The sequence below is a fragment of the Mus pahari genome, chromosome 2 (assembly GCF_900095145.1).
Source record: "Mus pahari chromosome 2, PAHARI_EIJ_v1.1, whole genome shotgun sequence".
NCBI lineage: Eukaryota > Metazoa > Chordata > Mammalia > Rodentia > Muridae > Mus > Mus pahari.
This window is the reverse complement of record NC_034591.1, coordinates 146340085-146355913: the sequence shown is the minus strand read 5'-3', so window position 1 is coordinate 146355913 and position 15829 is coordinate 146340085. Positions and strand designations below refer to the sequence as shown.

Sequence of the window (15829 nt, the reverse complement as noted above, 5' to 3'; positions counted from 1 at the left end):
GTGTAGAAAAAAATTATCATCAAATATTGTACATTAAACCACCAAGCCTCAATTTTCATCACAGTTGGGAAGGTTTGTTTCCTACCTACATCAAAACAATTTCACTAGGTGCTGTAAAGTTGACCACAGCGTTGGCAAAAGCAGAAACAGTCTTTTAGTTTCACATAAGCAACATAAAGACATCTATTTCCAAAAGTAAACTCTGACAATGTAATTATACCCTAGTTTGGAAACTCCAGTAATGGAAAAAGGGAAATGTTCACAGTATGTTTCCACTACTTCCAGTCTGATTACAGATAGCTGAGACCCTTACACAGCTGTGCTAACCAACATGAGAAACTCTAGCCACATGTGATATTTAAATGTTAACTTACATTAATAAAAATTAAGAATTCCCCAAAATTAGTTTCCCCTGTCTCACTAGCCACATTTAAGAACTCAGTAAACAAAACACCTGCTCACATCTCTGGGGTCTACCATCTCAAAAGGTCCCATTGTTTTACAATCTTGATTACAAGATGAAGAGTTAGATAAGTACAGTTCTCTCTCTCTCTCTCTCTCTCTCTCTCTCTCTCTCTCTCTCTCTCTCTTTCGAGACAGGGTTTCTCTGTATAGCCCTGGCTGTCCTGGAACTCACTCTGTAGATCACGCGGGCCTCGAACTCAGAAATCCACCTGTGTCTGCCTCCCAAGTGCTGGGATTAAAGGCCACCACCTCCCGGCTTACAGTTTTTAATTTTATCTTAAAAACAAAACAAAACAAAACAAAAAAACCCATGTAATTTCCAGAGGACAAGTCTGAACTTGTAGGACATGGTAGGGGACCAAGAGCACAATGGGCCAACTTAAGAAAGCTGCATATGTAGCAGGGGATGGCCTAGTCAGCCATCAATGGGAGGAGAGGCCCTTGGTCATGGGAAGATTCTATGCCCCAGTATAGGGGAATGCCAGGGCCAGGAAGCAGGAGTGGGTGGGTTGGGGAGCAGGGGGTGAGGAGAAGAGGATAGGGGATTTTCAGAGAGGAAACTAGGAAAGGGGATAACATTTGAAATGCAAATAAAGAAAATATCTAATAAAAAATTAAAACGAAATAAAGTCTTGATACTGTGTGTATTTTACACTGTGTTTAAGTAGTCTTAAATCCTGATATCTACAGTTCTATTTAGGTAAATAGGAAGATGAACTTGGTACATGTGTGAATATTTTAAAGGAAATGCCCAGAGAACCATCCTAAGGCCACTGAACAATTATACACTGAACTGTGTAATTCAGTGAAAGGGATTTTAGCTGATATTTTCACAGATGCTATAAAAATATTCTGCTTAAGTTTCTGTGAATTATTCTTATCCTCCCAAACTCTCCTCAAATCTGGACAAATTGAAAAGGCTGGGCATCTTAATGGTAAGGTGTGTTGATTTACGTTTCTAATGTATTTTCCTAAATAGCAGCCTACTACCCCACTACAGGAGTGAGTAAATTTAACAGTTACATAACTATTAACAAGGACAAAGAGAACCTGCCTCAACTGCCTTTGACAGTTAACTCCACCTACTTTTCTTTTCTTTTTTATATTTTATTATTTATTTTTCCCAATTTTTATTAGGTATTTACTCCATTTACATTTTAAATGCTATCCCCAAAGTCCCCTATACCCTCCTCCCCGCTCCCCTACCCACCCACTCCCCCTTCTTGGCCCTGGCTTTCCCCTGTACTGGAGCTTATAAAGTTTGCAAGACCAAGGGGCCTCTCTTCCCAATGATGGCTGACTAGACCATCTTCTGCTACATATGCAGCTAGAGACACGAGCTCTGGGGGTGCTGGTTAGTTCATATTGTTGTTCCACCTATAGGGTTGCAGACCCCTTCAGCTCCTTCTCTAGCTCCTCTATTGGGGGCCGTGTTCCATTCGATAGCTGACTGTGAGCATCCACTTCTGTGTTTGCCAGGCACTGGCATAGCCTCACAAGAGACAGCTATATCAGGGTCCTTTCAGCAAAATCTTGCTGGTGTATGCAATAGTGTCTGCGTTTGGTGGCTGATTATGGGATGGACCCCTGGGTGGGGCAGTTTTTGGATGGTCCATCCTTTCATCTCAGCTCCAAACTTTGTCTCTGTAACCCCTTCCATGGGAGTTTTTTTCCCAATTCTAAGAAGGGGTGAAGTGCATACATTTTGGTCTTCCTTCTTCTTGAGTTTCATGTGTTTTACAAATTGTATCTTGGGTATTCTAGGTGTCAGGACTAATATCCACTTATCAGTGAGTGCATATTATGTGAGTTCTTTTGTGATTGGGTTACCTNACTCAGGATGATACCCTCCAGATCCATCCATTTGCCGAGGAATTTCATAAGTTCATTGTTTTTAATAGCTGAGTAGTATTCCACTGTGTAAATGTACCACATTTTCTGTATCCATTCCTCTGTTGAGGGATATCACGGTTCGTTCCAGCTTCTGGCTATTATAAATANGGCTGCTATGAACATAGTGGAGCATGTGTTCTTATTACCAGTTGGACCATCTTCTGGATATATGCCCAGGAGAGGTATTGCTGGATCCTCCGGTAGTACTATGTCCAATTTTCTGAGGAACCGCCAGACTGATTTCCAGAGTGGTTTTACAAGCTTGCAGTTCCACCAACAATGGAGGGGTGTTCCTCTTTCTCCACATCCTCACCAGCATCTGTTGTCAGTTACTCCACTTTCTTAACCTCCACATTCTAGCTACTTATTGATTTCAGGTAGATATTGTGGGTTTGTTTTCTTAAACATTCACACCACCCAGCTTTACTTTAAGGCATCCTCTGTGTGAAATGCTTGTCTATACTGCCAAGACATTAACAGAACGTGGTCACCAAAAAAGTCAATTCAAATAGCACCTTTTATATCTCTTCTTTAATACCACCCTTGTTTATAAACTTCTAACTCCACCCCCAATAAAACTACTTGCCCTTTTCATACTGAGCTGTTTTATTGCATGTATTCTTCACTATATCAATTGCTTCCCTTTGCTGGCATTTGCCTTACATGTTTGCTTTCTTTTTATTCTGAAGGTTTAAGTGTTGTTACTGCTTTATTACTAACGTCCATCTGCTCTGGCACATAGAAAAAGGCTTGTTAAATAAAACTTGTGTTGCATAGTTTTCAAAGCATATCATATACATGTTATTTAATTTTCTCAGTTCTGTGTTGTTTGGCAGTTGATCACTGTGTATCTAGTTAGTTAATGATCAAACAGGCTGAGAGATAATGACTTGTCCAAGGTTAGGTGGGACCAGTACTGAGACTGAACTCCTTTTGTTAGGATTATTACAGAAGGCGATCAGTAACTGATAGGATTACTCAGTGGTGCTAACAGAAAGGTGATCAGGAATTGAAATGTGGGAACTGGGTGCAAGTTCACTGTCATTTGGTGCTCTTCAAGACCATCCCTCCCACACTCGATTTTTCTGTACTTCTCCAATTTAAACTGTTGAGAACTCTTCAAGACCATCCCTCCCACACTCGATTTTTCTGTACTTCTCCAATTTAAACTGTTGAGAACTGTGACCTAGCCCTGCAAATATATAGGGTGCTAACCATTAATCCTTACTGACTCACAAGTTGTAGTACACTATGAAAAACTATTCTATGATGACTATCCGGACTTTGCAGTTTCGTGTGCTATTTGCACATCAAACTCCCACCAGACAGACTCATTTTACTCTGTGTCTCTGTCTAGGCTGTTAGCTACTGGATATTGTGAAGCATTATCCAAAGGGACTCTGGTAATTGTGTTCTGGTTGCCACTGGAATAGATCTTTACTCAGTTCACCAGTTACAGGAAGTAGAGCCACACCCCACTTTACAATGTGCTTCGAGATCAGAGAAACCCACAATAAGTACAGCTTGTAAACCTTAGTTCACAGCTCAGAAAAAGACACACCCATACCACAGCGCAACCGGAAAGTAAAAGTGGTTTTACATCCATTCCTTCCAAGCCCACTTAAACAACGAGAAGAAAACAAAGAAACAAAACCCCTAGCCATTTCTTTGCTAAGATAAAATAAAATATGCAGGAAAATGGACAGATCTGCCAATTATAGTGAGGTAATCGTGAAGTATTAAGACAAATCTTGTATAGGGATTTTAGCTTTTGTATGCGTGTATTTATGTCCTAGTGAGTGAAGGTTATTAAACCAGAGAGATACTGAGTGTTGGCTAAAGAGATGGAGTGGGAAGGGTAACAGGATACATTTAACAAGAAAGTGCAGTGGGAATAACTTGGGCCGAAGGCTTGGAGGCAGTAGATGAGGGAGAGGTGGAGTGTGGCTCAACCAAAATAATATAGAATGCCAAAATGAAATCCGGGACTTTGTATCCACCATCGCGCTCATGCAAGCCACCCTTATTAAACTCGGTGACAAACCTCCCCTCAACCCAGACAAAAAACAAGGCGTAAACGTACAGGAGGGCTTATTCCTAAAACCGGTTCAGCGGGAGAAGGGATTAGAGAAGATAACATGGTGGGAGCGACTAAAATTCACCATATACGTGTATAATATCGTCACAGAATTAAAACATAAAAATCGAAGCATATGAAAATCTTTTCCAAAAAAAAGAAAACAAAGCACTCGAGATCGTGATGAAGCGGCTCCAGTGCGCACCTTCAGTTCTCCTGAGGGTCTCTTGCTTCACCTTCAGTTTTCCGGGCTTTCGTTCCCTACCGGAGGAAGCGCGCCTCCGTGACGCGCTTTGCCCGCGCCCGTGACGTCAGTCTCCCGCGCCGGCGACGGCACGTTGGCCCCGCGGTATAGCGGGCTTTACCTGGGGCAAAAATGTCTATGGGTAGTGATTTCTACCTGCGCTACTACGTCGGGCACAAGGGCAAGTTTGGGCACGAGTTTTTGGAGTTCGAGTTTCGGCCCGACGGTGAGCGGCGGAGGGGCTGCGAGGGAGGGCGAGCCGCCCAGGGAGCGGGTTTCAGTGTGTGTGTGTGTGTGTGTGTGTTTCCTTTCTTAATTATTTCAGTTTACTTGTTTAGTTTTGAGAAAGGGTCTTGTGTATTCCAGGCTGACCTCGAACTCACGATCCTCCTGCTTCAGCCTCCGGGATGCTGGGATGACAGGCGTGTCACCACGCCCCAGACTCCCAGAAGGGCTTGAAGGGTTTCATTCCAACATTGGAAGAGTTTGCTTTTGTAGCAGGCTTGTGCTGTGTTTGTGAGAGCAGACATGGGGGTGTGTTTGTGAGAGGAAAAGAAAATGCAGTAAAGTAATTCAGAAAATAGAAACCCTGCCACTGTCTGAAAAGTTGAACATACAGGAATCGGAAACTTAGAGCACAGAACCTGTGCTTCGGGAGTGTTAACAGAATTACCAAGTGATGCTGCAGAGGATGCATGGACTCTTTAGCTGACCCCTTGGGCCTACTCGTTCATTCACTGTATGTGTTAAAGCTTCTTACTAGGGGAGGAACCCCGTGTCTGAACACAGGAATGTGGTATATGTCAGATTGATGCCCAAAGGTAAGGGAGTCAGTGGAAATGTTTCTAGAAGCACTTTTTGTGCCACCTCCTAGGCAGTCGGTCAGCCCTGTCTAGATGAGTCTGAAAATCTCCTTCCTAGCCACCAGCTATCAGAACTCTTTCAAGTAGACAATGAACACAAACGTTATACTTTCATCAAGAAGCAAATGACCACAGAGGTAGCGGTTGATGATCTGGGTGAAGAGGGGAAATGTTGTGTGGTCCCAGTCACAACCAAGGACTGGGGGAATGACAAACAAGCTTTTCCCACAAAAGCAAGGCTTCTTGACCCAGTGCAGAGTGCACCTGCTGTTGAGTAAGGGGCATACTTCTATAGACCAAGGAGGGTTGGAGAGAGGAAGTGCAGGTCTGTTCTAGATATATTATGGATGCCAATCTGAGTGTTTTCAAATTGGTTATTGTAAGAAATAATGATATTGCCGGACTGAGCCACTGTCCCTCTGTACTTGGTCTCAAAGAGCTAGCAGAATTCTAAAGCATTTCAGTAACTTTAAAGAAGATGTGGTCTGCTAATATACTATTGAAAAGCCCTGCAACAGTGACTGCAAGAAATCTAGGAAGAAAACACCCAAGATTCAGCATCTACTTACTTCACCTGTCCATCTCCAATGTATTGTTCTGAAGAAGCAACACACTAAGAAAAATAAGGTAGTTACAGAATAAGCTAAACTTTTGGCCTAGAGAATGAAGCTAAAGAAAAATACCGGGAACAGATTTCCAAGAGATATAGACTGTCCTCAATGAGAGCATCTACTGTTAAGTCTGAGTCCAGTAAACAGTCAGTGTTTAAGAATAAGAAATAAATGATCAGACCTTGAAAAACAAAATGAAACAGAACAAAACAAAAAAAAAATTTTCCCTGAGTCTTTAATTCTAGCACTCTGGAGGCAGATAGAGTTTCAGAAAAGCCAGAGCTTCACAGACAAACCCTGTCCCCTCACAAAGATGCCCCTGCAAAAAGGAAGCTGCCCCTAGAAGATGAGACACTTGATTGAGATAAAACCAAGAAACCTTGGTTTCTGGGTGAGAGAAAAACCAGAGGAGAGCAGAATGATCAGGGATTTGTTGAAACCCCTCCCGGTGCAAAGTAAGGCAATTCTGCCTTGGGACAGCTCTGCTTACCTGCACCAAGAATTTTTATTTTTGAATGCTCATTATGTAGTGGGCAGTATATAAATGTCAAAGCTGAAGGTACTTGGGAGACAAACATTTAACCTACCATAGGACAGTATGGCTTTTACTTAAGTGCTTTATGCATGTTTTGCACAAGGGTCTTTGAAAGGTAAGGAAAGGATCATGTATTCCAGAAGTTTCAAGCATTGTGGAAGAAGTCAGCATAGCAGTCAGTGTCCTGCTGTTATTTAGCAACTTAATAACTTCACCCTTGTTTTCCAAATTTTGTTGTTGTGGCAGTGGTCTTCTAGTTTTCTTTTTTCTTTCTTTTTTTTATTTAAAGATTTATTTATTTGTTATATATACAGCATTCAACTGGCATGTACACCTGCAGGCCAGAAGAGGGCACTAGATCTCAGTATAGATGGCTATGAGCCACCATGTGGTTGCTGGGCATTGAATGCAGGACCTCTCTCCAGTCCTAGTTTTATTTATTTATTTTAAAAATTTATATGCTTTTTAAAATTTATTCCTCTTGTAATTCTGTTCTTGTTCCTCTTGCATTTGAACAATATCAGCTTATCCTTAGCACCCCGAGTCATTCAAATTAAGAACTCCAACAGTATCAGGAGAATTTTATGTAAGGATTAGTTCTCATGCATCTCTGCCACTGCATTGTTCCATTTACATGGAAAATAATGAACCACAAAATCTACAGTTCCTGAGGGGTACACCCCAATAGGGTAACCTGTCAGTTTAGCAGATGAGAAAGACGTTACAGCTGTGTCAGGCACCCGACTCACTAGCCCTGCAGGGAAGCACACACCAGGGGCTTCAGAGGTCATGAAGGATGGGGTGAAATAAAGCAGCCAAGAAACTTGGCAGTTCATGTCTTTTGTGTGCTTCCTAGTTTAAAAAAATTATTATCTTAGACAAATACACTAATATGAAGGAAAAGAATTAAGAGAATATTTTGGAACAATAGAGAAAGAGTTGATGCAAAACAGACCTTTTGAGACTTTGCAACTCTGCAAGTTGCTTAACTTGATTTTAATCTCCTGTGAAGAGGCCAAAGTGAAAACTGTTCTTAGAATTCCTTTAGAGATTAGATGAAATGTTGTGAGTACAGTGTTTAGCACTAACATATCACACTGAAGAGAATACTTAGTGCTTAGACATAGTCACTTTGTGTTTAGGGCTAGATTAAGAAAATAAAACTATCCCAGCACTCAGGAGGCAGAGGCAGAAAGATTTCTGAGTTTGAGGCCAGCCTGGTCTACAAAGTGAGTTCCAGGACAGCCAGAGAAACCCTGTCTCAGAAAACCAGGAAAAAAAGAAAAGAAAAGAAAAGAAAATTGTTTATTGTGCACAACTTTAATCCCCAAACATAGGAGACAGTGGCAGATGGATAGATCCCTGTGTGTTTAAGGCTGCGAACCTCATTACACAGTGAGATCTTGTCTCAAAGGAAGGAGGGAAAGGAAGGAAGGAAAGCAAACAGACCTTAACAAACCTGACCCATTTTATGTTGAAGGTATGGAATGTTTAAAAATTACTAGCCTGATTTTATATTTATTATTTAGCATTGATCTTGCATGAGAAAAGTAGACATATTAGTAAAAGTGGGATTATGAAATTGTTTTACCTCTAAAATTACTCATGATGTTCTTTCTTTCTCTCCACACAGGGAAGCTTAGATATGCCAACAACAGCAATTATAAAAATGATGTGATGATCAGAAAAGAGGCAAGTTCTGTTCGTTTGTTTGTGTGTGCGTGCATGCATGCTTGACTTCTTTCTTTCTTTCTTTCTTTTTTTCTTTCTTCCTTCCTTCCTTCTTTCTTTCCTTTTTTTTTTTTTTTGAGACGGTCTCACTTTGTAGCCCTGCTGGCTTGCAACAGACCAACCAGACTGGCCTACAACTCAGAGATCCACCTGCCTCTGGCTAACTTCTTTTTAAATGTTAAATATTTTAAATTTTGTTTATTTATCTTGTCTGTGTTGACTCAAGTTATGTTAAGGGTCTCTTTCAAGAAGAAACTAATTTATAGATTGAAAGGTTTCTGTTTTAATTACATATGATTATAGCATTTTTAAAAAGTTTTTTTTTTATTGTGTGTTTGTGTGGGAATGCATATGTAACATAGTATGCATGTTAAAAATCAAAGAACAGCTGGTAGAAATTGGTTTTCTCTTACTATATGGGTTCTAGTGATTGAATGCAGGCCCTTTTTCTCGGCTGTCTTTACCCACTGAACCATCCTGGTAATTTTTCTTTTTGCAGTTTTTTTTGTTTTTGATTTTGTTTTTTTGGTCTTTTTGAGATAGGGTTTCTCTTTGTAGCTCTGACTGTCCTGGAATTCACTCTGTAGACCAGGCTGTCCTAGAACTCAGAAATCTGCCTGCCTCTGTCTCCTGAGTACTGGGATTAAAGGCATGCGCCACCAACGCCCGGCCTTTTAACAGTTTTTAACAAAAAAGTTAGCCTTAATACTTATAGTCTGTATCATTTAATTCATTTTATGAAGTGTAAATTTTTTTATTAGATGTTTTCTTCATTTACATTTCAAATGCTATCCTCTTTTCTAGTTTCAATTTTAAATGAAAGGTGTGGAAGTTAGGCTGGACTTCAAGTGCCAGTTCCTGTGTGCTTGTGCTGTACCCTCAGTCTACAGCCCTAATACTGGCCCTGTAACTGTAAGCTGCCCGGTGCCCCTTCTACCCCGGCAGAATATGAGGCCTCAAAGCAGCTAGTGTAAACAGATGGCACTGTGTGTGTGGTAAAGGGCATGGGTGTAGGGAGAGTAGCATTCATGAGAAGGATGAATTTCATCCTGCAGCTCTGGGATCCAGTTCAGTTTTCACGCCTATTCTGTTTGGATATTTAGGACTTGTAACTTGTTTTTATTATATCTTGCTGAAGTGTGGGAAGACAGATAGGCGTTCAAAGATTTTATTGTACCTGATTTTCAGGCCTATGTCCACAAGAGTGTAATGGAAGAACTGAAGAGAATTATTGATGACAGTGAAATTACAAAAGAGGACGACGCTCTGTGGCCACCCCCTGACAGGGTTGGCCGGCAGGTCTGTGCCTAGTGATCCCTTAAGTGAACAGTCAAAGTTGGTAATGTAGTTACTGTGTTTTCAGGATGGTTTCTTACTGAAACGTTGATTATATAGCTTCATATTCTTTCTAAACTTTTTGAATTTGGTATGAGACGTTGAAGTTAACATTCATACATGCCAGGCAAGCAAATGCTCCTTCCAGATTACAGCTTCCAGCCCTTACTTAGCTTCATTTTCTCTGCTACCTCCAGCTACTACAGGTGTTAGTGCATAGCTCTAAATTTAGACAGTATTCTACATCTTTTCTCTAGCTAGTCCAGCAAAGGTTGGGATATTTTATGAATTATTTATTATAAATTAGCTATTATTAATTGTTTCTATTGTAAGTACGTACAACATTGCTAGCTAAATTTGAAGGTTATGGTTCTTTGCATTGAGTGCAGCAATTCACTTTTTCCAATTTTTTTATCTTTTAAAATTCATGTATTTGAGTGCTCCAGAGAGAGACCTGATAGATCTTTTGTTCTAGTGAACTGTTGTATTTGCCTCTTATATTCCCTTCAGAATAACTGATATTTCTCAAAGTGATCTCAAAGATCTCGGCAGACCCAATTTTACTCAGTATAGACAGTTTGGTTTCTAAATTGGGTCTTGCCGGGCGTGGTGGTGCACGCCTTTAATCCCAGCACTAGGGAGGCAGAGGCAGGCGGATTTCTGAGTTCGAGGCCAGCCTGGTCTACAAAGTGAGTTCCAGGATAGCCAGGGCTATACAGAGAAACCCTGTCTCGAAAAACCAAAACCAACCAACCAAACAAACAAAAACCAAAAACTAAATTGGGTCTTTTCAACTCTTGGAGAAGATACAAGGTCAAGAGAGAAAACATTTAATCTCATTTTTGTGTGTTCCTGAGGATTATACTTTATATGAGCTACACTTTTTGACTAGAAGAAAGATCTGTAGAGAGATCTAATACATGCTGAAAGTAGCAGTAACTGTTCTGTGGCAGGAACACAGTGCAGAGCATGGTATAGGGAAGCAGAGGCAGTGGGCTGTGCCTGGTGGGAACCTGAGTTACAGGAATACCACCGTTAGCATAGTAGTCACTGGGCATCTGTATCCACAGAGAACAGCAGGATGCTTTAAAACTATGGCACCTGCTCCTACAGGGAGGATGTGCCATGCAGATTTGTCTGCGTTAATAAGTTAATATACTCTTTCACAGGGTGGCTTTGTAATATACACCAGAAAATGTTGATATTTTCCATTTATCTTTGCCTTAGAAACATTTCTGAACATCAATTCTAGAAAAAGAAATTCAGATACAGAGAAGGTTGAATTATGTATAAAAATGTTTTTCACCTGGGGAGAGCCAGTGCTCATATCTGTGCAGTGGTGATGTGTTCTCCCTGAGGGAGTCGTCTGCATGCTTCAGACACTGCTGCTGGACAATTAAACCAAGCCTTTGTGACTATTAGAGAATCTTAGCTAGTTCTCAGTTGGCTGTATCTCATGAAGTGCATAGTTAGGCCTTTTGATTAAATAGCTAGGACTGTCTTTAATAGCATCTGTTTTAAGAGTTTAGTGTAAAAGTTCATTAAATACTCAGCCCCTTCATTAGCTTTCGATTTCTGGATAAGTAGTATGGATAGAATGTGTATGATGACAATGATACTGGAGTAACTAGATTATATTGCATTGTTTTATAAGTTCTAGTTTTCACTGAGTTTCATAGAGTATTAGTCTCTAGGTAGGAACATTACTGCTATGGAGAGCCAGTGTCACTCCTGGCTATTGGTACCATTGTATGTTCTGTGCTCTATAAGTTTAGGATTGTACATTTGTGAAATAAGGCTAGTAAAGACTGTAACCTTGTAAAGGTATTTTAGGGACTGCAGAGAGTATTGTAATCTCCTAGCAGCTGGGCCTGATGCATGGCAGATACTACTGTTAATGTCATATATTTGCAGAAACTTACATAAAGAGAAAATACATTTTGTGATATTTTAAATGGATTTGTATTATATAATCATTTCCATCACATGCTTAAATGTGCCAGCTCTCATGTTTACGCACATCACAAGAAACATTTCTGTGTTGTTTTGTTTGAGCCCCTTTTTTATCATGGTTCTGGGAAGCTGTTCTGGGTTGGTCATGAAACTGAGGCTATTGGTCACGAACAGTTGATGAGGTTACATTAAAATAATTCTGTTAGCAAATTAAACTTCTTTTGGGTTTTGGAAAGAGTCTCTCTGTGTAGCCCTGACTGGTCTGGAACTTTCTCTGTAGAGCAGGCTGGCCTTAGACTTGAGTAGCTCTCCTGCCTTGCTTCTGGAGTGCTGGGATTATAAACATGTCCCACTGTGCTTGTCGAAGATTACATTTCTTTCCCTGTCTGTTAAGTTCTGGAAAGTTTGTATTTCTTTGTAGCATGAATATAGGTGTCTTTGGGGTAGACTTTTTTTATTAATGCCTTTTCTCTACTGTTTTTTTTTTTTTTTTTTTTCCCAGGAACTTGAAATCGTAATTGGGGATGAACACATTTCTTTTACCACATCAAAAATAGGTTCTCTTATTGATGTAAATCAGTCGAAGTAAGTATATTAAAGTTTGGCTGAGTTGATTTGATTCATTAGTGAAGCTCATGTCAGAGCTTGGTTGTTAGCCAAGGCAGTTTAGTGTTCAGACTTTTAAGTAATTAAACACTTGTTTTCTTGACTGTCAGAGAAGTAAACAGAATATCTCACTGTCTTAAGTACTTAGTTCAGCAGTGTGCATAATAATGCCTCACTTTTGTTGGTTGTTTTGTATTTAAAAGCCTACCTATAATGCCAGAAAATGGAAACGAACTGTTTGGATTTATCAGCTTCATTGGGCCCATATTATATCATACTGAAAAGAACAACAGGCATGTGTGAGCCACCTTTGTGTCCTTAGCTTCATTGCAGCACATACTGAAGCTTTGCTGGCCTGAATCACTGAGTCACTTCTTCATGCTCCTTTCCCTCAAAATGTCCCCATAATGCTTCCATTGCTCCCTGTTGCCCTAAATTAGAACTAGCTTGGGTATACACTGCATGAGAACCTGGCTCTGTCTTCCGAGTAAGCATAGTGCCTAGGACATAGTAGGTGCTTCAGATAAGTGTTAAAGAAGGGCAAAGGAATGAATGCATAATAGTTATTGTAATCTGTGTTAGAACAGCCAATGTTTGAATCTATAAATATATTCTTACAGTTGGTGAGAATGTGGCCTCTGTACTCTGCTGGGTTTCTAAGTGGGTGTACTCCTCTTCAGAGAGCAGTGAGTGCTGGCGAACATATACTTCCTTATCGGAGAGAGAAGTGTTAGCTGTTTAGCTTGTTCACTGTAGCTGTCAGCAAGAGTATTCCTTTTTCCTTAAGTCTATAAACTTAATTGGTACAAGGGTTTCATTTTGTTTCAGGAATTTATAAGATGATATTCCATAGGGAACGAAAGCTAACTTTTACTTTCTTTAACTTTTAGGGATCCCGAAGGCCTTCGTGTATTTTACTATTTGGTACAAGACTTGAAATGCTTAGTGTTCAGCCTCATTGGTCTACACTTCAAGATTAAGCCAATTTGAATTGGATGTTTTTGAGGTTATTTATATATTTAATTAAAGGAAGGGTTTTCTATTGACAATTTTGGGATTTTTATGAATGTGAAACTTTTGTATATAAACTCAATATATGAAAAAAAACACCAGGTTACATGGTTTTCATTTCTTGGCTCCACATGGAATAGACAGTTTCTATATATAATTGATTCTGTAAATAAAAGCCATTTTTTGTTGAAATTTTGCTCTAATAAAATGTACCAAAGCCTGGATGTAGAATGGATATTTGTTTTTGCGGCTGAATCAGTGACTTGCGTTAAGGACAGTAAGTTGTTCTGGTTGGTAGAGTTTAGAGCAGAGAGAGGCCTCTCAGCTGGAAACACACAGTCAAATCCCAGCTACTGAAGGTGCCACAGAGTCACTCTGTCACTCTTCCGCTTCCATACTTCATAGGACTTACCTTTGTGACACTTACTGAGGTGTTTTTTTGTTTGTTTTTTGTTGTTGTTTTTTTGTTTTTTAAATATCATCACAAGCCCTTTTGGGATACTCCACATTTAAATATTTTCCTAATTTGTTGGAGGAGCACAGTCAGTACCTGCCCCACATTTGGCCTATCTTATTCTCATGGGTATGTGCACACATGTTTAGGAGCTGAGTTAAGCTTTACAAAGTCACACGAAATCTTGTCTTAGCTATCTATAGTGTGCATGTCTATTTTTAGACTCATTGAAAATAGGTCATTTGAGTTTCCCAGGTACTTTGAAATTTCTGCCATTCACCTCTTGTTATCTCTCCTAACACTGATGTTGGTGTAATTCCTCTTCCTCTTCTTCCTCTTCCTCCTCTTTTCTTTCTTTGAGCTCTGTGTAGACCAGGCTGGTCTCAAACTTACAGAGATCTGCCTGCCTCTGCCTCCTCAGGTTACCACTAAAGGTGTGCACCACCACTCCCAGCTCTCTGCTACTTTTCTCTCACTTTCTTTGAGTTGCCTCTTACTGATTTTAAGTTTCTAATAGACTACTCATTAGAACAGTGTTGTATGGCGGTAGTTTTGCATAAAGAAATGCTTTTTCTGGCCTTTGTCAGCAGGCACATGTACCCCTTTACCATACCATATAGTAAAGATGCCTCTTGCTGTACAGTAATCACTCCTTCCAAGTGCTTATTCTGCACGTCACCTCCCTTTTTATAGGATCCAGCACATCTAGCAGTCTCTTTACAATGTGTTAACAATTATTTCATTAGTTAGCATTTTTGGGGGGTTGAATTTTTAAAAATTGATTAAATTTTTCATTGATAATTTCATATATATATGAAATTATAACTGTGTAGTCAAAGCAGTACACAGCATAGTAAAGGGTGGAGATTGTGGTTTTCTGCAAGCTCGCCCTCCCCATCCTTACTAATCAGAGCATGTTTCATTTTAACTTTGCAGGGTCCTGCCTCTACTTGTAGGTAAGAGTATAGGCAAGAGAGCAATCATTGCCAAGCTGGGTCTCAGTGAACATTTCCAATAGGAATACTAGACTGCTGAAATTATTTTCACTTTTCCTGGTATTAGACTCTGTCATTGCTTTAAATGTATGAGAACTAGGAACTGGGAGGACTGTTCATCTTGAAATTCATCTCTAATCCCTGAGATTGTTTAATAATATCATTAATAGACAATGAACCAGATAATAAGAAAAATAACTAAGGTAAAAGAGTTACTTGAGAGCTGGCCATGGTGACCCAGCTTAATCCCAGGGTTTGGAAGAAGGTGCTGAAGGGTCAGGAGTTCACGCCTGTCAGCATAGTCAGTTCTAGGCTACCTTAAGCTACATGAAACCCTGTTTCAAAATGCAGAATGCTTTAGGAGAGATGAGCTGGACCTACAGATTCCCCAGATGATGAGCAATGGAGTTGAGGGGCTGATCAAAGTCTTTGTGTGTGTGTGTGTGTGTGTGGCTTCAGTTCTTGAGCTGTTATGTGGAGAGAACATGGACTGATAAAGTAAAACTTAGATATGGAACAGTATTTAACTGTTTTCTCTCTTTAATTTTTTGTTGGCTCAGTTTGCTTGTTGGAGTGTTCAGCTTGCATGTATGTTTTGTATGCCTGGTGCCTGCAGAGGCAGAAAAGGGTGCTAGATCTCCCAGGACTAGAATTGTCTCACGTAGCAGCCACCGTAACCACCTGTCCATCTCTCTAGCCCCTGTTTCTCGTATAGCCTATAAGTAGATTTTATCCCTGAGTGACACAGAGCCCAAATATACCTGAAACCCTTCTTAAGGCCCCGTTATTCTTACCGAGTTCCTGAAGCATCTTTCTAATTGCCTGTCTCAGTGCTTTAGGCTCACCAAGGACTATGTGGGTAGGGTGATAATGCAGGGTGTCAGGACACCTGTGATTATAAATTTGGGGACATGTCGGATGGTTTAGTCATAGGAAATCTTAAAGTAGAGCCCTTTGTTGTTTTCTTAAGAGCTGTGAAGTTTACTGTATTTCAGTGTTATGAAATTTCCACCTTAAGACAGAAGTACCAAGAGGTGGGACTCCGACCAGGACCAG

The 15829-nt window shown here is 40.2% G+C and overlaps 1 protein-coding gene across 2 annotated transcripts; it reads left to right on the top strand.

Annotated features, from left to right (window-relative positions):
* The first annotated feature begins 4729 nt into the window (after positions 1-4729).
* On the top strand, positions 4730-13545 carry Magohb (mago homolog B, exon junction complex subunit). Of its 2 annotated transcripts, XM_021190957.1 has the most exons (6): positions 4730-4905; positions 5982-6169; positions 8322-8380; positions 9608-9718; positions 12210-12292; positions 13204-13545. In XM_021190957.1, exons 3-6 carry the CDS (start codon positions 8366-8368, stop codon positions 13301-13303), a joined length of 309 nt encoding a protein of 102 aa, XP_021046616.1. In that variant the 5' UTR covers positions 4730-4905; positions 5982-6169; positions 8322-8365; the 3' UTR covers positions 13304-13545. The 2 variants fall into 2 exon arrangements, with proteins under 2 accessions (XP_021046616.1, XP_021046615.1); XM_021190956.1 differs by lacking the exon at positions 5982-6169 and having other exon boundaries at positions 13204-13420.
* Positions 13546-15829: the final 2284 nt, after the last annotated feature.

Excerpts from the sequence above, each read along its gene's own strand:
- Magohb (XM_021190956.1), top strand. The coding sequence starts at position 4,812 with ATGTCTATGGGTAGTGATTTCTACCTGCGCTACTACGTCGGGCACAAG. Across the intron at positions 4,906-8,321 it reads GTTCGAGTTTCGGCCCGACG|GGAAGCTTAGATATGCCAAC; the intron begins GTGAGCGGCGGA and ends CTCTCCACACAG. Across the intron at positions 9,719-12,209 it reads CTGACAGGGTTGGCCGGCAG|GAACTTGAAATCGTAATTGG; the intron begins GTCTGTGCCTAG and ends TTTTTTTCCCAG.